The following is a 24642-nucleotide window of genomic DNA, read 5'->3' on the forward strand; positions in this document are numbered from 1 at the left end:
CCGGGGAAGACTCAGAGAGTATGAGTTCCGTACCAGGGTTTGTCGTTAAGCTAGCATTATGATGAGATGATGAAACATGTCGAAAATGTGGCATTAGAAGTCCCGAGGATTATGTATATTAGAGAGCAAGACATAGAGGGGATATGGTATACCTCCAATTCCCGCGATTAGTATCTGCGTTATTATTGTTTACTTCGTTTGGATTTCGTCTTGCTTGCTTGTTTATTTTGTTTTCGCTTTAAACTTGATTTTTCTACTCTGTTCCCAGATTACCGGCCCTTGAAGACAGGCTTTCGCTTGTCCTGGAATGCCCTCAGGGCTTCATTTCTGTCTTCAGTGTTGACAACCCTCTTGTACATTTCATTTTCCTTCTCTTCCCTAGCCCAGGCGACGGCCTGCAGGCCGGCGCGGATAGCAATAGGGCCTCCCTCGCAGATTTCCTGCGCCAGCCTGACGGCCTCGGAGAGCGCAGACTTGCGCGCCGTCTGCAGGATATCAGCGCCATCCCGCTCGTCCTCGGGCAGAACCTCGACGAGGCGATCAGCGATGCCGAGGAAGTAAGCCTCCGGAGCGGCGACACGGCGGCCGGTGAGGATGAGGTCGCGGGCGCGGGAGAGGCCGACGATGGCGGGCAGGCGAAAGGTGCCGCCGGCGCCGGGGATGATGCCGAGCCTGGTCTCGGGGAGACCGACGGTGGCGTTGGAGGAGAGGACGCGGAAGTGGGTGGAGAGGGCGAGCTCGAGGCCGCCGCCGAGGGCGAGGGAGGAGATTGCGGAGATTGTGGGGATTTGGAGGTTGGAGAGGTCGGTGAAGGCGCCGCGCAGGTCGGAGAGGAACTTGGCAGTTCTGAGATGCTGTTAGTATAGAACGCGAAAATGGAGGACGGGAGAGGTAGAGAGAAGCGAGAGAAGGGGATAGGAAGAAGAGGTGAAGGCGAATCGGGACAGGTTAAGCATATCGCATGGTTAGACGCACTCTTCCTGGGTAAAACCTCGTCGCTCTTTCAAGTCGGCACCCGCGCAAAAGCACGTATCGACGGCACTGGCGATGATCAGAGCTCTCGTAGGGCCCTTCTCGTCCACGCCAGCCGCTCCGCCGAAGCGCTGTGGGGGAGCAACCTCCTCGCCGTCGGGGCCGTACTGGTTCTGCACGTCGTGGATCTCCGCGCGCAGAGAGGCGAGCAGATCCTTGGAGATTGCGTTTCGGGCCTTGGGCCGGTTGAGCTCGAGGATGCGGATGTGGCCGCTTGAAGCTGCGGGAAGGTTGGTGACGCGGATGAGGGGCTCTGCGGTGGAATAGAGGCGGCGGAGGGTGAGGGAAGGAGAGGAGGAGATTGCGAAGCGGAATCGAGGAGGCATTTTGGCGGTGATTTCTGGGGGGAGATTGGAACTGGAGAGAACTCAATTGGGGGAAGTTGAAAGAGCTGGCGGAAGAAGGATGATTGAAAGTAGCTTGGAGGTTTTGGTGTTGACGGCTTCGGCTTAAAGGTGACGTCGATGCGAATGAGCCGAGCTTAATTTTCTGGCGCGGCTTGTGTCGGTGGATGTTCCATTTGGCAGGGGAGTCGGCATTAACTGAGATTGAGTGTATTGCTTCAGTGAATGGAAGTTTTGTTTATTTTATTCTAGTGAATCTCATTGACAAATAATTTTGAAGCTCGAAAGAAGAGAAGACGACAATATCCCAGGAACCATGCAAGTATAGGATCATCTAAGAGAGCTTCCATCTAAGCTCGGATCCGCCTCAATGCCTATCTTGGCCTGTCTTCAGCCCCTGCCTATAGCCCTTCAATTTTTGTCTATCTTCGTCAAATTTGTGAAGGGAAAAGTCGACATTTCGGCATATTGATCAATAGTAAATAAATTCACTACATGTATCTGATAATACTTAGACCATCTGAGACCAGGAGCTCTTGGGGAAAGCGGGCTGCTCCGAAAATACCTAGTAGACGCCATACACCGATAAGTGCGACCTATCGAGCTATCACCTAATAAGTAATGAATAGTAAATATAAATCTTGCCCATATATATTTGATGGTGCAAAATGTAGAAATAAAAGAATCCAAGTTGATTGAGGAACGTACTTGCATCTGCTACTTAGATGAGATCCTTTATCGTACATCTCTTCACAAGCCGTGTGCTCCCCTCACCTATCGAGATCGCTGGACTGATACTTTTGGTGACACAATCTGGAGCTCATCGTTGGTATATGTAGTATCGGTTACTCTAAAATCAGCTCATCAACAAGACAAGAAATCTCTCATAGCCCTTCTATCAGTCATGCCTAGCTGCTGCAGTGCTAATCCTTATACCCCGCTGCCCCTCTCCGCAATCGGGAAGCCGATCCTTCCATGGTACTCTGCTCTGGTAGAAGGTGATGTAAGTGCCAATCCCATCTTATCTGATCCTCTGATAAGGAGCCCAGACCCTCCTTTCATCATTCTATCAATACGCTCGAAAGGCATTGTCTATTACCGTGTAAATATACAACACAGCCATGCCCTCTGCAAATATCTCTAGGCACCTCCGCATAGGAGTCGACGTCGGCGGCACCAACACAGACGGCGTCATTCTTGATCCCCTCCAGGCGTCGTCTCCGGGCAAAGGCATCCTAGCATGGCACAAGGCTCCCACAACGACCAATCCAAGCATTGGAATCAACGATGCAATCACTGCCATGTTCAAATCCGCTGCCATCAGCCCATCCGAGGTTGAGAGTGTAACCATTGGCACTACTCATTTCGTCAACGCTGTTGTTGAACGGGATACTTCACGACTGTCTACTGTGGCGGTCATCCGGCTCTGTGGACCTTTTTCAAAGCATGCTCCCCCTTGCGTAGATTGGCCGGATGATATGAGGCAGATGATTCTGGGCCACTATGCATTGCTCAAAGGCGGCTTGGAGGTAGACGGAAACCTCATTTCAGATATTGATACGCGAGAGATTAAAGAGCAGTGTGCCATTATTCGCAAAAAAGGCATCAGAAATGTTGTAGTCAATGGAGTGTTCAGCCCCATAGACACCATAGAGAAGCAAGAGGAACGAGCTTCAGACATTATCAAAGCAGAATTGCCCGAGTGCGATGTTGTTTGTTCGAAAGACATCGCCAACCTAGGATTCTTGGAGCGTGAGAATGCGGCCATTCTGAATGCTTCTATCCTTTCTTTCGCTAGGAAAACCATCAGGTCTTTTCAAGAGCCAATCAAACGCCTCGGCTTACACTGTCCCGTTTTCATCACACAAAATGACGGCACCGTCTTATCAGGGGACATGGCAGCGAGGTTGCCCGTCAGGACCTTTTCGAGTGGCCCAACAAACAGCATGAGGGGCGCGGCATTCCTTGCCCAGGGCGAGATATCCGAAGCAGTCATGGTCGTCGACATTGGGGGCACAACAACAGATGTTGGGCTGCTGTATGCAAATGGGTTTCCCCGGCAGCAGGCTGCTTACAGCGATCTTGCAGGCATCAGAGTCAACTTTTCGTGTCCGGATATCAAGAGCATCGGTCTTGGGGGAGGGTCGATTGTCAGAACTGACAACGGTCTAACTGTCGGACCAGACAGTGTTGGGCATAAGCTTCAGCAAGAGTCTGTTGTTTTCGGTGGCAAGGTCATCACCGCGACTGATTGTATAGTGCAAGCGAATCCTGATTTAAATATAGGCAACAGAGATCTTGTGAAGGCTGTGCTTACTGATGAACAGCTGAACCTTTTCAGGGCCGCCCTCAAGGACAAGATTGAGAAGGCAATTGACAAGATGAAAACTTCTCCAGAAGACATCCCAGTGCTGCTTGTTGGCGGTGGAGCTATACTGTCGCCTGACGAGCTCAAAGGTGCGAGCCGAGTGATAAAGCCGGAATGGTCGCAAGTTGCAAACGCAATCGGAGCAGCAATGGCAAGAGTCAGTGCAGTTGTGGATACTGTCAAATCCACCGAGTCCAAAACCACCGCTCAGTTGCTGGAAGAGATTGGCCAAGAAGCAATTGCAAAGACTATATCTGCCGGGGCGTCTCCTGCGTCCGTGGAGATTGTCGAAAAAGAGACCCTCCCACTCCAAGTAAGAGCCGCAAAGTCGAAATCTAGAACGAAAAGCCGTTACTAATTCGATATCGTGTGTAGTACATTGCTCATAAAACAAGATTCATTGTCCGTGCAGCGGGGGATTTCGATTTGGGGAGCGTCCAAATCCACGCAACTCCAGAAGCGGATAACGAGGGAAATGACACTGATATGAGCCAATATGAGAAACTATCAAAGCGACCAGAAACCACATCCAAAGAGCAAATAGACAAGGATGTCAACATTGCTCTATATAGACCAACAGTTAAAAATCGCGTTTGGTATATATCGGAAACGGATGCTGATTGGATTGCCACCGGCTGCTACATCCTTGGAACGGGCGGTGGAGGATCCCCCTATTCCCATCTAGTGCGTCTAAAGCAAGAGCTCCGTAAGGGTGCAATTGTGAGGGTTATAAATCCATATGATCTTGCCGACGACGATCAGATTGGTTGTGGAGGAGGTGTGGGCAGTCCCACAGTCGGAATCGAGAAGCTGCCTGCCGACGAGCTATTGGAAGCTCAACAAGAATTATTCAAGGTCTGTCCTAACCCTGCCACTCACATGATTTCCATCGAAATTGGAGGTGGCAACGGCCTCCAAGCGATGATATTGGGCGCCAGCACGAATATGGATCTACCAGCTGTGGATGGCGACTGGATGGGACGGGCTTATCCAACAAAATGGCAGACAACCCCTGTTGTTTTTAACGAAAGGTCTCCTATCTGGTCTCCCATCGCCATGTCTGACGGCAATGGTAATGTCGTTGTCATGCCGAAAGCGACCTCTGACCTTGCTGTTGAGCGTATCCTGCGAGCGGCTCTGACACAAATGGGATCACACACAGGTTGTGCTGAGTCCCCGGTGACAGGAGCAGAAACGAAGCGATGGGTAGTAGAGCACACTATTTCTCAAGCTTGGAGAATCGGGCGCGGCGTTGCTCGTGCTCGGAAGGAGAATAGGGTCGACAACGTAGCCGAGTCCATCATCGAGGAATGCGGCGGAAAAGCAGCTGGTAAAGTGCTCTGGAAGGGTAAGATTGTCGGTGTTGAGAGGACGCTGAGGGGAGGATATGTCTATGGTGAATGCTTCATCGAAGGAGTTGATGTACGGCAAGACAGCGACGGCTTACAGCAAGATGTCACCAACCCATCGTCATTCCAGGGGACCATCAAGATCCCTTTTAAGAACGAAAACATTGCAGCTCTCAAGGTCCGAGATGATGGGAAAGAAGAGCAACAGGAGGACGTCCTAGCCATTGCCCCGGACCTGATCACCGTGATTGATGCACAGAACGGTGAAGCTATCGGCACTCCAGAGTACAGGTATGGGCTGCTAGTAGTAGTGCTGGGGCTGGCCGCCAGTGATAAATGGACGGGAAGCCAGAGAGGAATCGAACTTGGCGGACCAGTGGGTTTCGGGATAGACCACCTGAAATTCACTCCGCTGGGTGCGTTTGTCAAGCCGAGGAGCGTTATTGACGAGTTTGACGGCATTGTTGAATAGGTAGACAAGATAAGATTTCCTTAGCATCATCATCAAATATTACAGGTCAAGATGGCTGAAAATAAGGTATAGAACCATCCCCGCACTAGGCCAGCCGCACCTTCCTTTGACCTCGACATGGCTTCACCTTGTTATTAGTCATGATTGATGCATGTAGTTCAGATGCTTGGATCCGCATCTTCTAGAAACCATCGACAACTTCCAAAAGACTGTCTCATGTTGCATCAATGCAAATCCTCAGGGCACTAAAGCCCTCAAGGGGGTGCTCGATCCTCCACGCCGCTCCGCCGCTAGCTGCCATTGGCACGATCAGTTATGCACTGCAATTATTACCGCGTGCTTTAATCTGGGGGAGGCGCAGCACTGCAGCATCGTGTCAGCCGCTGGTTAAGGCAACCCTGCAGAAGCTATGTCTATCTGCTTTGTCAAACCCCGGCTCGATTGTGTCTGAGATGATGTGCAGACGACAGCGTGGTTCGCAGCGGCCGCCAGTATGTTGATCTCGCCAGTCCGGCCCAATATCGACTTGGCTACCTGCTGGATTCCGGGGCCCAACTTGCCAAGCTCGCCATCGACATGATGCCTGCTTCTCTTGAGAGACTCGATTGGCCAGAACAGACATGGTCGCGTATCGACCCACTACTGGACGGATGACAGCAAATCACTTTCTTATCCGTCATCAGGGAATATTTGTCAGAGGCGATATAAAGAACCACCGAAACAACGGCGCCCTGCCAGCCTCACCGACTTCGTCTTCCTTGTACCACTTTGGCTTGGGAGATGACTCTTGTTGCAGGCCATTAAGCAGATCTAGGCGGGCTCCTGGCTGTTGGCGTAACTCTAGCGAGACCACTGATTAATCAGGCCAAACTGTCGCTCAAGGCATCGGTAGGGCGTCTATGCTTTTGGCATCTGTACCTAATCGTCGCTGGGGGCCGACGCGCGGTCTTTGAGGGGAGCCATGGCAGTGACTAGTACTCTATCTCCATCTTTTGTTGTTTCCACCGCAATTACTGCGGCGCCCGTTGCGTCTTCTCTGCCGCTCCAAATCGTCATCGAGCCTGATATTGGGGGAACACTGGATTTTTTCCCCTTTCGCGACCTTGCCAATATCGGGAACCCGGACGATGATGCCTTCAGTTTCAAGAATCTCATCAAATCAAGCATTGATGGTGACCAGAGTATTTTGCTCTTCAGCACCGGTTGCGAGATTGACGGCGTCGAGGACTGCACTCGTGCCTGCAACCGCACTGACACCTTCTTCGGCTCTCTCGAGACATTCTATAATTGCATCGCGCTGTCTTCCATTTCCCACTGGACTCATGATACTCAGAGCTACTACATCACTCCTGAGGCGGAGCAAAATGCCAGCAGCATTATGGGCTCTGGCAGCCTTGCCGAATTCGATTACAAGCCTACTCTCGACTCCTTTATAACTTGCGCCCAAGCAGCATGTGGAAGTGACTTGTTAAGCGTATCATGCGACCCCTCGATCAAGGCACTCTCTAGAGACAAATCGAGTGCTGATCAAATATTCGAAGCAATGGATACCTTTTGCCCAGATATTCCTGCTAATATTGATCCTGACATCTTTGGACCTGGAGTAAGACTACCATACCGGCGATTACCTCGTCAATACCCAAAACAACGGCTTGTAGAACAAAAGTGATACTAACTAACCTTGTTCGGACAGGTGCTGATCTCCTATGTGCTTCAAGTATGCTTTTCGGGGTCGCTGTATCTAGCTGTCCAGGCATTTACCATTTGGGCACGCCATACTGAGAAGAAGCGGGAGCCCTTTAGTCTTACCCGTGCCCAGTCACTAGTTTGGAGAGACACGTCCACCCTATCACGAACCAGTGTGGCCATGGCCACCACTCTCGTCGAGTTTCAAGAAGCCCAATGCTGGTTTGTATTTGCGTTGCAGATCGCCTCTATCCTTGCCATCGTCATCAATTCTCAGGAAGGCACCTTCTGGGGCGAAATTATCGTCAACGGCGCCGTTGCCTTCCACGTCAGTCTCAACGGTGTTCTCCCCATGTTTCTGGTCCAAGTGTGTCTTCACAACGAAGGAATTCGCAATTGGCATACGTTTCTGGGCTTTTGCGCCGAATATCTATTGGCAATCATTGCAGCGACGCAGAAAATTAGCTTTGCATCTACCTTTGACCTGTTCAAGCAGCAGCACAGCATTGCTGAATGCGGTGGCAACCCGAGCCCCCGGACATATTGTGCGGCCACGCATGGTGTCTCTGGACTACACTTGACATTTTTCCCGCATCCACTTCTTTATAAGATTGTGTTTTTGGGTCTGGACAGCATTGCTTTCATTGCGCTTGTAGTTGACCAACTAAGCTGGACACTGCGAAAGCATAGACGGACGAAACACTTGAGGTTCGGTAGCTGGACGCCTGGCCGATGGCCTGAGAACAGTTTCCGGCGCCACTGGAAGACAATTACCATATATTTCTGGAGAGGCTTGGAAATAGCCTACTTCATCATCAATATTCTATACATGGTTTCTCTCGTCACGGTCATTAGCGCAAAGAGCTTCGAGGCCAACAAATGGTCATATGGGCAGATCATTGCCATCACTTGTTGGGGTCCCGTCATTGTCAAGCTGATAGACCTCATCATATGTAAGCCCACTCCTTTCTCATCAAAACCATCCGTCCTATTGTCGTATCTTCTTTTCTAACAAAGTATATAGCCGGGCCGCCAAAGAACGGCGAACGACTCAATTCCGGACCACCGCGATTACGTATAGACAACATCATTAACCATAGACTGATATCAGAATATGACGATGAAATCACACTTCGGCCTGACGAGCCGCTTACGCTCAGGCCTGATTTGAAGACTTCGGGAACGGCCTACTCCCGACCGGAGACGATATTTTTCGAGCCTGGTGACAGATATGTCTCAGGTGGACGAGATTGAAATGATGTTTTCTCTTTTTTTTTTTTTTTTTTTTTTACGATTGTATGAGTTGCTGGATAATGACTAACGCCGTCATGATGAATGTAACATCACTTTTTTTTTCTTTTTAGTTCTCGGTATTTAATAGACCATCAGTAAATAGATTAGCTAGTATATCGTTGAGCGATGGTTAGATTGGAAAGATTTCATAATATCATAATCTATAATTGTACACAGGATTTGGTCATTAAACATGACCTCTCCTTTGGCTGAGACTCAAAATCTCTGACTGGATGAAACGCGACAACCTAGGATGGCCTAGGGCGGTCGGTTGTCTCGTATTTGCTCGGCACGAACTGGAAATTGACGTTTTCGCGTTCTTTCAAGAAATAGTCGACTCTCTCATCCTTGCTTAGCCCGGCCACCGCCGTTCCATTCCTTCGCAGCCGACCTCCGATTTCAGCGCTGTGATCGGCCGCCCACCCGACGTACTGCGCGCCGCTCGACTCGGCACGATTGGTCTGCGCCATAGCCCCAACAAGACACATGAGCACCAAGATGGATGCGAATGCACCATGCGACATGTACACAGGCTCACTCGATTTCCCTTCCTGGGCATCCCGCCATCGTTCCCAATCTTCCCATGTGGCGTTGTTCGCGGCGGTACCTTCCTGGTGGCGCCAGTTCTTGTCGATGTCGCGCAGAGACGCGGCGCGGTCGCCATGCGACCATCCTAAGCCGTAGCTATCGTACATGCGACGCTTAGAAGAGTTGCTGAGAAGTTCGTTGGCGGCGACGATCATGCGATACCGCTCGAGGCGGGTAGCGTGAGGAAGATTTCTGATATGTAATGATGAGGATGATACGGATGCATGATGGTGGTTGTGGTCATGCGTGTCTGGATGATACAGCTTGACGAGATGATAGAAGCGTCGCTTGTCGTAAACGCCGCCCTTGGAAACGCCGAGCACTTCGTATGGCGTGGGCCGTGGCGACTTTGGCCATTCATGGATGGTATCCTCGGGAGAGGGCCTCCAGTCGGACCATTTTTTCTCGCCGGCGTCTTGCACGGTGGCATATTGTCTTTTAAAGCGTTTACATAGAGGGGAAGAGGATGATCGGGTGCAGTGGGTGAGATAATGTGAGCTGCAGAGGGGAGAGACGAGGGATGGGAGGACGGCGACGGATGGTTTGATGGCCATGATTGGGAGTTTATGAGAGAGAAGGAAGTAGCTATGAGGAGAGCATATGAGGGGTCATCTCGTTTGGACCAGTTAGCCAACAGCGGTGGATTTGGGGGCGATTGGGATAGAATTGATGCAAGATTTAGATGCAGTCAACCATGCAAAGGCATGAATGATGTCGTCGCAAATCGTGCTCACGAGACAGAGCTCCAAGTATGAAGTCACGCTATCCCCGCTATTGTCCGGGTGGCTGTGGGGGCGTTTGGGCTACCCACCTTAGTAATCTGTCACAGTGATCCGTGAAGGGCAGAACAAGACCATCTAGACTATTTGCTGGTAAAGTATTGTCAGTGATTTCATTCATTTTCATTAGGTCTCTAACAAGAAGATCCCGGTATATTACAGTTCATTATCAGGTTTACACCTAAAGCACTAGAAACAATTGCGCATAGTTTCTTAGCTAAGAAAGGGAAGTGGCTACCCAATATCCTTCGTTCTAACTTATATGTAATACATGGTGTATGGGGAACCACAATACGATACCGATAACCCAAAAAACGATAGGTTATGCTTTCTTGAGGCATTTCGGTCTGAATCAAGCCGCTGGCTCGCTCGGATTTGAAATTGACGCCGAAAACTGCATGCTTCAGTATCATCCTGGCTAGATCCGGCCGCTACGGGTAGAGGCATCACTTGATCCCTCTTGGTCTTGCTACCTCTATTGCCATGAGGCCAAGGCGTCCGTGAGGAGAAACAGCATCCATTTCTGACATGCATTAGGCACCTGCTACTACCATTTTCCTGTAAGTATGGAGGCAGTTTTTCTTATCACCAGCTTGAAATTATAGCTCCTTCGGCATTTTTTCAAAATGCCTTTTTTTTTTTTATTCTACGCTCATGCTACTCTCTTTCTACAATGCCCAGTACTATTGGCCTTTCATGTTCTATCCACTCACCTTCTAAATCCATCCAAAAATAACAGACAGTCCAGGGCCCATGAGTGTGTACGAGTACATGGATGAATTTGGCAGCCTCCCAGTAAGCACAGTGGTTCAGTCCGCGGGGTCCGTCCGCGGGTCAGTCCCTGCAAGAGTCGGCCTATGCTCTTACTACCTATAAGACCACCCTGCAGCAGTTCCCCTTACTTGATCTGTCACATTCTGCGGCCGTTTGAGCAACGATTCTACCACTAGCATCACGATCGCACTATGTTGTTGGTTCTCGTCTTCTTTCGTATTACAAATCCATCGCTCTCTGGTCCCGATCGTTTGGGTCCTTGGCTCAGCTGTGCCCAAATTGGAATTCACCAACTCTAATTACATGTATACAATGTGGGCTCCTCATTTGAAACCGCATTACCGGGAAGGGGTTGTAAACTCCATGGGTCAGATTCAGCACACCAATACGGGGTACTGTCATCTCTGCTTCCCTCCGGATTTAATAGAACAGATGGTGGGTTTTGAGCCTCCCCTCCTTTGTAGCACAGCCTATGCAGTGCAGGTAGGATGACACCACAAAAAGCTCTGGACAAGTTCGGCCAGCCCACTTACTATATTCTTTCTCGTCCTTGTGTGTAACGCGCAATCTGATAACTTGGGATCCGGCAACCTCTTGATAAGAGCTAATTTGGTTCACCGATGACAGAGACGGCACCCTGTGAGATGGCTTTCCCCCTTGTGAATATCGCCTCATGGTTGGCAGACTATAGCCTGCCTATAATGTAAAGGAGCATCCTCTATACTGAAGCATAGGTATGGCATGGGTAACACGATAAGCTAGGAGATGTCATCCCAAAGCCGGGGTCACGACCGCTTTCAGGGCCAGCCCCCGAGGGAATATCTGAGCCATGCTGTATGCCGGTCCGGGGTACCAGTATGTCAGCGAAGCCTATAGAAGTTAAGGGAGGGGTCCGAACCTATTGCTGGCCTTTGTCTGCCTCTGTCTGTCTTGGCAAAGGCCATCCTCGTGTTCCTCGTTACAGCATGATCTCTCTTAAAAGGCCATTTCTCCAAACCCCTTGGCGTTCATGCTTGTTTAAAATCCCCTGACCAGCCTTTCCAATCAAGTCATTTTCCCTATCACTAAGCTCTCTTCTATTTGCTTGACTCCTTGGTGAACAAACATAATGCGTGTTGCAATTATCGGTGGCGGTCCCTCGGGTATCGTACAACTCAAAGTACTAACCGAGGCACATCGACGCTTTTCCATACCACATCTTGAGCTCAGGCTTTTTGAGTCACATAATAGGCTTGGAGGCATCTTCTCACATCATTCTTACGAAGATGCAGAGCTCGTCTCGTCAAAATATCTTACAGCCTTCTCTGACTTCCGCCCCCGTCGTGATGATCCGGATTTTTTCAGTGCCGACCGCTATCTCGAGTATCTCGACGAGTATGCTACCCATTTTGAGCTGTGGCCATATATCAACTTAAACGCATGGGTCAAGTCAATCCGACGGGGAGACTCTAGTGAGCATGTCATCATTTACCGGACAGCAACAGGCGAAGAAATCGAGTGGGAGTGCGACGCTATTGCGATATGTTCCGGTGTGCATGCCATCCCAAATATACCAAATTTGTCAGGCATTGAACATGTCCCTGTCGTCATGCATTCTGCTGATTTCAAGTCTCGAAAGCAATTTGGCAAAGGTAAGACTGTCATGGTTATTGGCAGCGGCGAAACTGGCGCAGACATTTGTTACTTGGCAGTGACAGGAGACACGGATAGGGTCATCCTATGCCATCGCGATGGTTGGCTCGGCGCACCCAAGGTATGTCTCAGTCATCTCATGTACATTTAATAGCACCACTTCGACAGAGTTTCTTACACGACGTGTAGAGAGTTCCTGGGCAGAAATTTCTGCCCTGGCTGTTTGGCTCCGAGCCGTACGATTATCCGCAGCTTCCTCTCGACGTATCTCAAGTCACATTATTTGATTCTATGTATGTCCACCCTATTGTGAGAGACAGCATGATCGTTTGGAACTTTTATCATTTTGTGGGAATATCCGCCGGAGGATGGCTCTGCGGCGACTCCATATACGGAATTGACCAATTTGTTGGTCAAATTTATAGTGAGCGCTTTCACGCATCACGAGGTATGAGCAACGCTCTCTTCAGGCGACAGAAGCAATATGACATGCTACTAACTCAATGAAACACTCGATGCAGTTTTCTTCAACAAGGCTTGGCAGCGTATCTGCAACCATGTTTCCGCACCTTGGCGACCAACCAAGTGGCCCTTTGCCAGTCGCATCCGTCGTTTTTTCTTTAACACTGATATCCCTTCGGTTTCGCGAATAATAGAGGTTGCACCAAACCCTTCGCATATCTCAGAGGATGGCGTGGCTCACTTTCCTCTCAACGGTCGCCCGGAATCTGAGCGTATCAATGAAACTGTTGTGAAGCCAGACGTTGTCATATTCGCCACCGGCTATCTTCCAGCATTTCCTTACCTCAACACTCCAGAGAATGCTGGACGGAAGCCTTATCCTGTAGCATTTGACGCAGATGTAAGGCAAATTTGGAACTCAGATGACCCAACTATTGGCTTCATTGGCTTTGTTCGTCCAGGCTTTGGTGCTATCCCACCGCTCGCGGAGATGCAAGCGATGCTCTTTACAACGAATCTAATTAATCGAATCCCAAGGCCACTGAGCCCGGAGGATGAGTGGCATTACCGCATTATCCACACTCCTGATGCACGTGTCAGTTATGGCGTTGAGCATGACAGTTACGCATATCAGCTAGCTAAAGATATTGATGGAGCACCAACGTTCTGGGAAGTCCTAAAAATGGCGTTCAGTACCAAGAATGGCTGGAGACTGCCGTATATATGGGCCGCGGGAGCGAGCTTCAACACGAAATTCCGCATGAGGGGCCCATGGAAGTGGGAGGGAGCCGGCGAGGTCATGACTGGCGAGTTGTGGGAGACTATTTCGCGCCGTGAAGGTCTATTTGGTAAGTATTTCATATTTTTCTTAACAATAAAAACCCGGCATATCTTCGACCCTGTAGTATCCTACTTACATGATGCGTAACTCAAGGCAACGTTCCCCTTTCTGTTATTCCAATGGTTTATCTTGGCAGCATCAATCTCTTTTACCTTTTTTATGCAGGCTTTTGGAATTCTTTGGCCAAATTACGTCTGGTACGCCCAATAGCGATTCAGAATGAGCCAAAACGAATTATGCAAGAGATGGAACGGGCATGCAACTCAAAGAAGGGTAGTAAGTTACATGCGGAGCGTCATCAGAGCGCCAGGTCTGAAGTCATGTAACTTTCACCATTTTCTACCTCTACTCTTTGCTGGTTCAATACTCTTTATTTAATTACCGCGATGATACCAAATGTTTATTCAAACTTCATGACCGTTCTTTGGCGGTGATTTACAATAATGGCGAGCCTTGCCCTTTGCACTCTTGACTTCGAATGAAGTCGGGCTTTCAGTACAGCGGCGTCTGCTTACCTCATAGTATGAAATAGTCTCCATGGGAAATCATACGGCGAGATGGCCGAGTTGGTTATGGCGTCAGGTTAAGGCTACCTTAACAGCAATTCCTGGTGGAGCAATCCGCGTGGGTTCGAGTCCCACTCTCGTCAGATTTCTCTTTTTGCACTTTGGCTCTCAATATGAGGCGATACGGGAAATAAATCTTCATCTGCTTTTTTTCTTCTTCTTCTTGGATTGTCAGTGTGAACAAATCGAATCATGAAATTCGTTGATACACACTTTCTTCCAGTATCTTGATAATCACCAAAGCGTGCATGTACTAGCTCGGAGATTTTGATACTTATAAATAGATAAGTGAACAACTACTAAGGATCAGTATAACGCGATATGCAATTCTAGGTAGCAATAAATTTTCGGTACTGGATGGTCGCTCCCAAGAAGATTAGCGATTACAGAGGATCAGACATGCCATCATCCGTAGAAATAATTAAGGCTGCTGATGAAGGATCCGTGGCGGCGGCTGTAATAAGAAGAAGGGGCCATTTTGCCCCAGCTAGGGCTGAGACTGGTGACGATCCATGCTGCACCATGTTGCAGGATGAGTAACCATGGTGCTGCTTCTGTTTAGTTTACTGTCGGCTGAGTTGAAATTGATATCGATTTGTTAGAGTAGTGACTTAGCTTTCATCGTGTCTGTTTAGCATCAACTGTCAAAGTCGATAACATAAATATTCCGGTGCTCTACTGAGGAGCGAGGATATACGGGACCTGTTGATTGCACAGGCCATCTCCCCGCTAAGCTCTCAGGGGAGCAGCCCCCACGATGCCTACATGGAGGTCATTCTGATCGTCTACCCGAACCGCACAAGACACCCAGATCACCAACTGCCGGCCCTGTCTTGAATTCGGCTTCTCAAGAGTCAGGCAGTTGTTGCCGCTCATGCGCCGAGCTTGAAACAAAAGCACGAGACTCGGTTCCTTTTCTGGCCAAATCACGCTTGCAACTGTCAGTTGCTAATAGACTAGTAGCGCATGGCTTAACTGAGACACTGCGAGATGCACGGCATCTAGCTCATGTGCCTTTTAGTACTACCTCTTAGGCAGTAGTAGTCTCGGGTTAACGCCCATACAGCTAACAAGCTGTATGCTCTTTATTCTTTATTTCGACAACAAAACACCCCCAAATCATCGATCCTTTGATTACTGAAATTTCAACCTCTCTCATCATTTTAGTTTGGTGGCGTCGGCTTCCCCTGTCTGCCTATGACTCCCCCCTGCCAAAAGCCAAGAGTTGGCATCAATGCCGAGATGCTAAGTTTCGCATCTGCAGGTCTGCTGACGCTCCTTCACACCACAGGCAATGCAGCTGATCCCGCTCAGCCTTGCTAACGCCCTGCTGGCTGTGGTTTTGTCTCCTACCGGCGTCACCAAAGACTTTAGCCAGACGATGCGTCAGAAATGCGGTCTGACTTGCTCTCTCGCCCGCTGAGACGTGTCCACTGCTCTGTCGTAGCAACGTAGCCGAACATGTGATGGTTGTCGTATTCTCGTGGAATTTTTTCCCCGGGTGCCTGCAGCTGCAGCTACTGCTTAGCCTTTGCGAGGTGTCAGGGATGAGGCGAGCAGAAAAACTATATGTTTACCAGCATGTCGTTTAGCTCACCACCATCGTCTAGAGCTGCAGCATCTGCAGCTTGTTTCAGCCCTGCTTTGTTGGTAGGCTTTTGTTGGTGGGCTTTTGTTCTTTGTTCCTTTGAAACCTTGATGCTCGTACTCTAGTCTAGGTAGCGGCTGTATTATTGGCTCGTTCCACGTGCTATATTATGCCGCCAGTTTCCCCTTCTCCCACCTTGGCCATGAAGCCTTCAAAGCGCCCAAATGGTGCCTCATCAAAGTCCTCCATCATGAGCTCTGTCACCGAGTTCTACCGTTCACAAATCGGCGGCGAGTCTGTCATCAACTATGCCTACACCGACTTCCCCTGGCGGCTCCTTGCCAAAGACGTCTATTACTTCTTTGCCTACTGTTGGGCTTTGCCCTGGGTTTTGTTTCCTATCCGCACCTATGGCTCGGACGAGCTTGATGAGCTGTATCCATCTTGGATGAACATGTTTTGTCTCGCAGTCCATATCTTTTTGTTCATCTTTCAGCTCATATATCTTGTCACCCTGCCATTAGCCATCTTTTTCCCCGCATGGATGGGAATCACTGGTATTGTGGTCTTTCATTTTCTAAACAGATTCGTTTGCATGCTGCTGAATGGCAGGGACATCATCTTTCACTCTGACGAAAAGTACGCAAAGACACGACCAGAGCATGAAAACGAACAATGGGTATTTTTGAACGGCGTCTCCGTCGGGTAAGTCTCCCATCATGATTCCGCCGATGTGTCATGGGTTCGCTTTCTAATATAAATAAATAATGTAGCCAACACTGGATGAAAATGAATCTTAATCGCCTAGCTCTTACATTTGGACGCCCAATTCTCGGCATCCACAATCGGACATCTGGTGTTATTTTCGACGTTATCGAGTGTCTTATACAGCGCAACTTCTCATACGCAACTACCGATATTCGTGTCTGCTATAGGCACCTCAAGGATATTCTCTATGACCCAAAAAAGTCAAAGGTCGTCTTCATCATGCACTCCCAGGGAGCCATAGAAGGCGGCATGGTTCTGGATTGGCTCCTTCAGGAGATGCCCCAAGATCTGTTGGCAAAGCTCGAAGTATATACCTTTGGTAGTGCCGCCAACCATTTCAATAATCCACACCGCCACGTCATTTCGCAAGATTTGACTCGGTCAAGACCCCTTGAAGCGATGCAGACGCTCGTCTCCGAGGCCGCCTACGAGACTCCAGTCACCACTCCCCTCGAGGTCAAGAAGGATCCTATGATCACTGCTTCCATGCTACGAAGGTCGTCTTCTTTGGCTTCTTACCACACCGCATCTGCTGCCAAGGATAGAGCTATTGGCCATATCGAGCATTATACTCACAACACCGACTTTGTCGCCATATGGGGCATTCTCCATTTTGCCACGAACAAAATGGCCTGCTTGCAGTTGCCTCGGTTCCTTGGCCGTCTCTTCAACCGGTCTAACGGTCACGGCGGACATCTTCTCGTCCAGCATTACCTGGACGGCATGTTCCCTCTGAAGCGCGACCCGGAAACCGGTGAATTTACAGGAGCCGACGAAGAAAACGAGTTTATGGAAGAGGTCATCAAGTTTGGTGTCGAGGGTACCGCCATGGAGAACGCACGAGAGGCCTTTGAGATTAGTTATGGAGGTACAGGAGGGTTCGGAACGGGCGAGATAACGACCCCCATCGAGGTTTACGACCAGTTTTCTTCGCGCAAGAGACATAAAAAGGACGTCAAAGTCAAAGAACTCAGCAGGCTTTGGATGTACAGGAACGGATTAAGCCCGCCTGAAACATCGCAAGTCTTGCCGGCCGAGTTGGTGGGCATAGCGAGAAACTTTTCGATCTGAAAGGGTTCATCGGTGGTGTTTGGGACGTATCAAGGATTTCTCACCGCAGAAGTGACTTTACGTCGTGAGCATGTATGAGCATGATTTAAGCATCATCTGGCAAGTTAATCTTATCTTGCCTTTTTTCCTTATTGCATTTTCTTTTCATATAGAATGAGCTAGATACCTGAGGGCATATGTGTGGGCTAGGGGTCCTTCCCCCCCCTTCTCATGAAATTTTGAGTGCTTTTGATACCAGATACGAGTCATTATACCAAATGTGAGGCAATAGGAATAAGTACATGAATCCACAGACAAACCGCGGAAGCAAAAAAGAAGTAAAAGGGACAAAAAGAAAAGATATGACGAGAGTGGGACTCGAACCCACGCGGATTGCTCCACCAGGAATTGCTGTTAAGGTAGCCTTAACCTGACGCCATAACCAACTCGGCCATCTCGCCAATCACATCGGTTGAAACTCGGGGCGCGTAATGCATACTATCAAGGTGCAGCAAACAGCTTCTGATCTGATGATCATAGGTAGGTACAGAACAAGCTGTTGTCATGGATGCCTACCCTAGGACACAACGGTGAAGGCTGATAAAAAGTCATGGTGTGCGAGAATACGAGCTAATTCCGTGAATGAATGCATATAATAGTGTACACTTAGTATGATTTCTCAAGCAGATGGGCAACAGGTATGGCTAGGGTGAAACTGTCATGTCCTGACTGTATCGCGGGTAGTCATAGAATGGATGTTAGTGCGAGGGGCTAACGATAGGATGAAGACATTATGCTACGTCAAGTGCAGTGATACCAAGACAGCCAATATGTTAGCAGATAATGGGCTTTGGGTCAAGATTGTTCAAGTACCCGGTACGTGTCCGTGAATATGTTCACGCTTATTCTCGCTGTAAAAGTACCCTCAGCCTCGTTGACCAAATTCGCGATTGAGGAGCAAATCAAGGCTGCAGCAGGCAAGCAGGCAGGATGTGGCGAAATGTGGCGACCTTGGGAGTGGTCTAAAGCTCAGCCAGCGAATCCAATCGCCCGCCTACCCCTCCATCCCATCTGCCATATGGCGGATGCAGCACCAGCGCAGGTCGGAATTCCATCATTGCGAGTCTCTGCCTAGCGGAAGCTTGTTTGCGATGACGCACTGAGTCTCGAATGCAAGACCTGGACCCCTAGTTTAAAGTATTTTTGCCTTGTTTAGTCCTTGAAACCGCCAAAAACCACTCAATCTCTCTCTTTCTCTTTCTCTCCTCTTCCTTCAAGCGTTGCGCCCCGTCGGTGTGCCGCTATTAATACCTGCAGGATTTACTGGCCTCCTCACTTATACTAGGCCCTTTTCCGTCCTGACGACCGTTGCTACGAGGCTTTGTTTTTTTCTTGTCTCTCTAACCCCACCCATTTTCCAACTACCGTCAACACTTTCTTCGCCTTCTTTCTTTTCCTCCTCCGTCATTGCGACATCGCAGCCGCAGAAAGCAGCAACGACGACTACAGGAGAGCAAAGGCTCATCCACCTGCCAGTATGTTCGTCCTTAGAAACGGTATGTGAAAACGTGAATGCAGCATGCAGCCGCCGCGACTCCGCCGATGGGCTGCCCTATCTATATAAGCCCCGCGATTTCCCTCTTTCTTTGTTTCACGCCTTTTCTTTCTGACTTGCCTCCATCTCTTGTTTTCCTGCACACATAACGTCGCTCCCACTAACATTCATACCCTCCTAGTTGGCAAGCTGATCTTCGGCTCAACTACACAAGAATCCCTCATTGAGCTCCCCCAAGGCCAGCTCTACCTCGTCCGGCCCCTCTCACCCAAGGGCTACTCAGAGCTCATCTTCAAGGACTCTGCCATCCGTATCCGTCGAACCAACCAAGACTTCCAGTACCAGCTCGTTGTGCAGCGTGTGTTTGAGGAAGGAGAAGCTGAACTGCTCGCCGACGAGGAAGGTGAAGACGCAGAGATCGACGCTCTCGTAGGCGAACGCGACGAAAAGACCTTTCTGCTCGACGAGGCTCTACACTTTCGCATCGAGATTAGAGAGGGTGGCGACGAAACTGTTCTCGCCTGGAAAGATTTGAGCGGAGACAACGGCGATCTCTACGAGTTTGTATGCGACAGCGTTGTCACACCTACAGAGGTGAAGCGTTTTCTCCAGACGGCACAGGAGTGTCAATACGAGCGAAAGTACCGCAAGCCGCACACGACAGCCTCGGACGAGGATCTTGAACAATTTGAGTTCCCCGAGGAGCAACCCATCCCTCCCGCCAGCCCCATTCATAGCCCGACTCTCACCAGGTCCATCGACTCTATCGACGACATGTTCGCCAAGAGGACTGTCAAGCGGGAACCCGCGGCAGAGGAGCCCCTAGAGGAGCCCCAAGAAGTTGAAATCGAGGCTCCTCAGAAGGCATCGGGACCAAATGCTGCGCCGAAGCCTCTTGAGATCTATGCTGCGGTTTCTGGCGAATTGCATCTCTACGACCCACAAGCAGGACACTTTTCTCAGGTTGAAGATTCCGTTATTGCTGCGGTTTCTGAAGTTGGGAAATGGGAGTATTGGTTGCAGCTTGATGCTGCAGGAAAGTCTATTCTCGGCACCTTTGTTACTCCCGAAATCAACCCTGTATTCGACTTCGAGCATCTATCCTTCATTTTCAACCACTGGTCGGAAGATGGAACTGGAAGGTCTTGGCTGCTCCGATTCAAGGATCAGCCAACCCTGGAGAAGTTCCAAGAAGGGGTGATGCAGGCCATTTGGGAGAAGCTTAATGAAACCAAATGGAAGAAGATTCAGGAGAAGGAGCGTGAATATGTCTTGGATGCATTCAACGACCTCGCTATGGAGGATGCCCCGACAGAGGAAGAAGAAGAAGAGGAGGAGGTCGAGGAAGAACCTGAGGAATATGAAGAAGATGAGGATGAGGATGAGCGACAAGAGTCGTCTGATGGAGAAGTCAACTCCCAGCTTGCCGTGGGCTACAAACACGACCGCTCCTTTGTTGTTCGCGGCTCCAAGATTGGAGTCTTTACCCACACTCCGGATAATCACCTCAAGTTCTCCACCAATATTTCCAAGGTGACCACTCCTGGAGGTAAACTGATGAACCCCAAGAAGGTCATGCTTCACAAGGAGGATAGAGATATGATCATGCAAAACGACGTGGACCCGAACAAGCTCTATCGCATGGACATTGAGTATGGCAAGGTCGTCGATGAGTGGAATGTCCATGATGACATACCTGTCACAACATTTGCTCCGGAGAACAAGTTTGCGCAGATGACCGGAGAACAGACGTTCTTGGGTATCTCTCACAATGCCCTTTTCCGAGTCGACCCTCGCCAAGCGGACAACAAGATTGTCGAATCAGAACTGAAGCAGTATGTATCGAAGAACGATTTCTCTTCTATTGCTACTACTGGGAAGGGTTACATCGCTGTGGCAAGCAACAAGGGTGATATTCGCCTGTTTGACCGTCTCGGAATCCGAGCCAAGACGCAACTTCCTGCCCTTGGTGATCCTATTACTGGCATGGACGTTTCGGCTGACGGCAGATGGATCTTGGGAACTACCAAGAACTACATCCTCCTCGTCGACGCCCAACAGCATGGTGGAAAGAATGAGGGAAAGCTTGGTTTCGAAAAGCCATTCGCCGCCGACTCGAAGCCCCGCCCTCGTCGTCTGGCTCTTTCACCGGAGCACGTTGCTCAGTTTTACCACGAAACTGGCCAGCCCGTGTCTTTCACACCTGCCAAATTCAACACTGGTGAGGGTGCAGAGGAGACGAGTATCATTACCGCCTCTGGACCGTATATCATCGAGTGGAACCTCAAGCGGGTCATCCGTGGCCAGAAGACGCCATACAAGATTAAGCGATACGAAGAGAAGGTTATGGCTGACGACTTCAAGTTTGGCTCCGACAAGAATGTCATTGTTGCTCTGCCCAACGAAGTCAACATGGTTGCCAAACAAAGCCTCAAGATGCCTACCCGAGAAAGCATTATCGGTGACGTCCGACTGCTTGGTAGTGGACGGAGGTCTTCGGGACGAATTGGCAACGCTAAGAGCGGCCAGTATAAGCTCGGAAGAGATGACATTGTGGAGTCACCTTATTAGAGCGTTGGCGTATATACCAAGACTTTGATCATATTCAAAGTATATGAGGTGGAATATGGAAGGGATGAGAGGTAGAAAAGGGATAAGATGAGATGACATGATATGATGATGGGATACCATAAGTTGCTTTACATAACGCGGTTAGGATGGGAGAAGGAGTTTCCTGGGCTCATGATGCTTTTCACGTTTATTATATTCCCGCTTAGATACCTGTGTGTCTGCGTAGTGCATTTTTGACCGACGAGTAATGCCAAGGACGTTTACCCCGAATTTTGTCAATATTGGCTGCGGATGCACATGTGATGATGCCAGGGATACTAGATAGCCTCAATACAAACATGTTTCTTCATAAGATATAGGAAAACACTGGAAGAAGAGGAAATTAATCATTTTTCAATAACTCATACATACATAATTTTTTATTCGCTAACCCAGCGTAAACAAAGAAAAAAGAACCAACCATCCCTCGGGCTACCATAACACAATAATTAGAAGAGAAAGCATCCCCCCGCGGACGAAATATAGCAATACCAGCTATTAACCTATTCAGACGATTCTGGCTATTCGGAAGGAGGCTGCTCGGTGCCTGTTACAAGCTCCTTGGCATCCTGGGCCACCTGCTTTACCTGTTGACCAAGACCAACGACGGCGCCGGCAACATTTCGTAGTGTCTTTGTCTGCGCATTTTCCGAACTGAGGCGAGTCATCTCCGCCACGAAGCTGGCTCCCCACCAGGCACTCGTGTACTTGAACACGTAGCGTTCGAGCTTACGGTAGTTGGCCTCCCGCTGTTCGGGGCTCATCGTAACGGCGTCGTGAATAGCGTTGGCGAGTTCTTCAGTGTTCCAGGGGTTGACGATGAGGCTTCCGTTAAGAGATTGAGCGGCACCCGTAAACTCACTGAGAATCATGACGCCATGGTTTTCGCGCTGAGTGGCGATATATTCGTATGACACAAGGTTCATGCCGTCACGCGTAGATGAGACCAAGCACACATCTGAGACGGCATATAGAGCTGTGAGCTCCTCAAAGGAAACAGACTGATGGAGGAAGTGGATGGGCATGAACTCGATGGTGCCAAACTTGCCATTGATACGGCCGACGAGTTCGTTGACAACGGCCCGGAGGTTCTGGTATTCCTCCACATCTTGCCGGGATGGAACGGCGACCTGGACAAGAACAATTTTGCCGATCCACTCGGGGTGCTCTGTCAAGAAAACCTCGAGAGCGTGCAGCTTCTGGGGCACACCCTTGATGTAATCGAGACGATCGACACCAACAATCAATTTTACGCCCTCAAACTTGCGGCTGAGGGTGGCAATACGCTCTTGGACCTTGGGTCTCTGGAGGCCTTCGACAAACTTCTCCGGGTCGATGCCAATAGGGAAAGCACCGACTGTAACAAAGCGGCCATTCCAATCAACACCATTGGGGGTGGTAGGGGTATCAAGAATTCGGGAGCAGCTGCTGAGGAAATGGCGAGCATAGTCGTATGTGTGGAAGCCAATGAGATCGCAGTCAAGGAGACCGGTGAGAAGGGCCTCTCGCACGGGCAGAATGCGATAAATCTCGCTGCTGGGGAAAGGAGTGTGCAGGAAGAAGCCGATCTTGACATCCTTCTTGGTGTCACCGATCTCCTCTCGCAGCATTTGAGGCAGGAGCATCAAGTGGTAGTCGTGGACCCAGATAAGATCGCCGTCTTGTACGTCCTTGATAACGGTCCTCGCGAAGAGGCGGTTGACTTCCTGGTACGCAGCCCATGCGGACTCGTCAAAAGTAATTTCGCCCGGGTGGTAGTGGAAGAGTGGCCACAGGATCGAATCTAAGCAGAGAAGATATATATGTCAGCATCGCTATGAACGCTTAGGATAGGGAATTGAGCGGAACCCACTGGCAAAGCCATTGTAATGTCTGTCTGCTAATTCGTCGTCGATGAAGACGGGATGAGCGCCGTATTCGTCCTTGAGGCGCTTCTTCATGCCTTCGACTTCGTTCTCGGGGACTTCGAGACCCGGCCATCCATACCACTGAAAACTGGTGGTTTTGCTCAGGCCGCTGAGACCAGTGACCAGCCCACCGGAGGACATGGAAAAGCTGTAGCTTCCATCGTCGGAGCGCTTGATGGTGATGGGAAGACGGTTTGAGAGGAGAAGGAGACGGCCTGGGTTAACACCCTCTCCGCCTGATCCAACAGCAGCAGGCATGGTGTTGATTTATCTGTCGAAGCTCTTAATCGTAGCTCGTCGGTCGAGATCCAGCTACTTGATCAGCTGGAGGAAAGGATTCGAAGTGAGGCTATTCGGTACGACGACAGTGGCTGCGACTAAGCGATTGGCTAGGGCAGGCGTGGCAACTGATCGATGGTTCGGGATGACGTTGATTTGAGTCGTAGCTCGGGACTGAGCTCAGGTAAAAAAAGCTTCGGGAGGCGCACGGCCAGGCGTCCTTTGGGGAGAATAGTCGCTATCGCGTGAAGGCACTCGCAACCATCCGGCGCTTGGCAGGGCAGACGAGTGAATTTGCCACGATCCTACGCTTGGGAGCAGAAGACGGAGGGGAATCTAGTTGCGCGTATGGCTGTGTTAAAGCTTATGTCGCATCAATCCATTCTTATATAAAGCTTCGAGGAGGGGCAGCGCGGCACAGGCTTTGCCTTTAGCAGGGAGGGGGAGGGGCAGCTTTGGGGCCCTTGTTAGCGGCCATTGCCCGTATTTAGCACAGCTAGAGGCCTAAAAGCAGGTTGCATTACAGCTACCTGACGCAGTCACACATACCAAGCACAGCGAGATTGGTATTGTTTGCAACCGTGATGAGGGATATTCTTTTCTTTTGTCTACTTAGGGATCAATGCTGGTACTATGACAAAGTCCTGCAAGGACCGGAGAGAAGCTTGTGCTCGTCAGCTGGAACATGGCCATCTTTGC

The 24642-nt window shown here is 49.8% G+C and overlaps 8 protein-coding genes across 8 annotated transcripts; 5 read left to right on the forward strand and 3 right to left on the reverse strand.

Moving 5' to 3' along the window:
• Positions 1–269: 269 nt before the first annotated feature.
• T069G_02962 (enoyl-CoA hydratase/isomerase domain-containing protein) lies at positions 270–1358 on the reverse strand (the record flags this gene model as incomplete). The annotated part of the gene is made up of 2 exons (XM_056170172.1): positions 270–846; positions 976–1358. The coding sequence occupies 2 exons, from the start codon at positions 1356–1358 to the stop codon at positions 270–272; spliced, it is 960 nt and encodes a 319-aa protein (XP_056031064.1).
• A 1139-nt stretch (positions 1359–2497) lies between these two features.
• On the forward strand, positions 2498–5565 carry T069G_02963 (hydantoinase/oxoprolinase domain-containing protein; the record flags this gene model as incomplete). The annotated part of the gene is made up of 4 exons (XM_056170173.1): positions 2498–4057; positions 4120–4953; positions 5014–5166; positions 5224–5565. 4 exons carry the CDS (start codon positions 2498–2500, stop codon positions 5563–5565), a joined length of 2889 nt encoding a protein of 962 aa, XP_056031065.1.
• Positions 5566–6526: 961 nt separating this feature from the next.
• On the forward strand, positions 6527–8505 carry T069G_02964 (uncharacterized protein; the record flags this gene model as incomplete). The annotated part of the gene is made up of 3 exons (XM_056170174.1): positions 6527–7168; positions 7259–8204; positions 8276–8505. 3 exons carry the CDS (start codon positions 6527–6529, stop codon positions 8503–8505), a joined length of 1818 nt encoding a protein of 605 aa, XP_056031066.1.
• Positions 8506–8792: 287 nt separating this feature from the next.
• Positions 8793–9686, reverse strand: T069G_02965 (dnaJ domain-containing protein; the record flags this gene model as incomplete). Its single annotated transcript, XM_056170175.1, has 1 exon — positions 8793–9686. One exon carries the CDS (start codon positions 9684–9686, stop codon positions 8793–8795), a length of 894 nt encoding a protein of 297 aa, XP_056031067.1.
• A 2107-nt stretch (positions 9687–11793) lies between these two features.
• T069G_02966 (flavin-binding monooxygenase-like domain-containing protein) lies at positions 11794–13946 on the forward strand (the record flags this gene model as incomplete). The annotated part of the gene is made up of 4 exons (XM_056170176.1): positions 11794–12438; positions 12507–12765; positions 12839–13627; positions 13714–13946. 4 exons carry the CDS (start codon positions 11794–11796, stop codon positions 13944–13946), a joined length of 1926 nt encoding a protein of 641 aa, XP_056031068.1.
• Positions 13947–15976: 2030 nt separating this feature from the next.
• T069G_02967 (uncharacterized protein) lies at positions 15977–17613 on the forward strand (the record flags this gene model as incomplete). The annotated part of the gene is made up of 3 exons (XM_056170177.1): positions 15977–16479; positions 16548–17130; positions 17185–17613. 3 exons carry the CDS (start codon positions 15977–15979, stop codon positions 17611–17613), a joined length of 1515 nt encoding a protein of 504 aa, XP_056031069.1.
• Positions 17614–19129: 1516 nt separating this feature from the next.
• T069G_02968 (VID27 cytoplasmic protein domain-containing protein) lies at positions 19130–21718 on the forward strand (the record flags this gene model as incomplete). Its single annotated transcript, XM_056170178.1, has 2 exons — positions 19130–19148; positions 19329–21718. 2 exons carry the CDS (start codon positions 19130–19132, stop codon positions 21716–21718), a joined length of 2409 nt encoding a protein of 802 aa, XP_056031070.1.
• Positions 21719–22278: 560 nt separating this feature from the next.
• On the reverse strand, positions 22279–23922 carry T069G_02969 (glycosyltransferase family 20 domain-containing protein; the record flags this gene model as incomplete). Its single annotated transcript, XM_056170179.1, has 2 exons — positions 22279–23540; positions 23610–23922. The coding sequence occupies 2 exons, from the start codon at positions 23920–23922 to the stop codon at positions 22279–22281; spliced, it is 1575 nt and encodes a 524-aa protein (XP_056031071.1).
• Between the last annotated feature and the right edge of the window lie 720 nt (positions 23923–24642).

Source organism: Trichoderma breve, chromosome 2, assembly GCF_028502605.1.
Source record: "Trichoderma breve strain T069 chromosome 2, whole genome shotgun sequence".
NCBI lineage: Eukaryota > Fungi > Ascomycota > Sordariomycetes > Hypocreales > Hypocreaceae > Trichoderma > Trichoderma breve.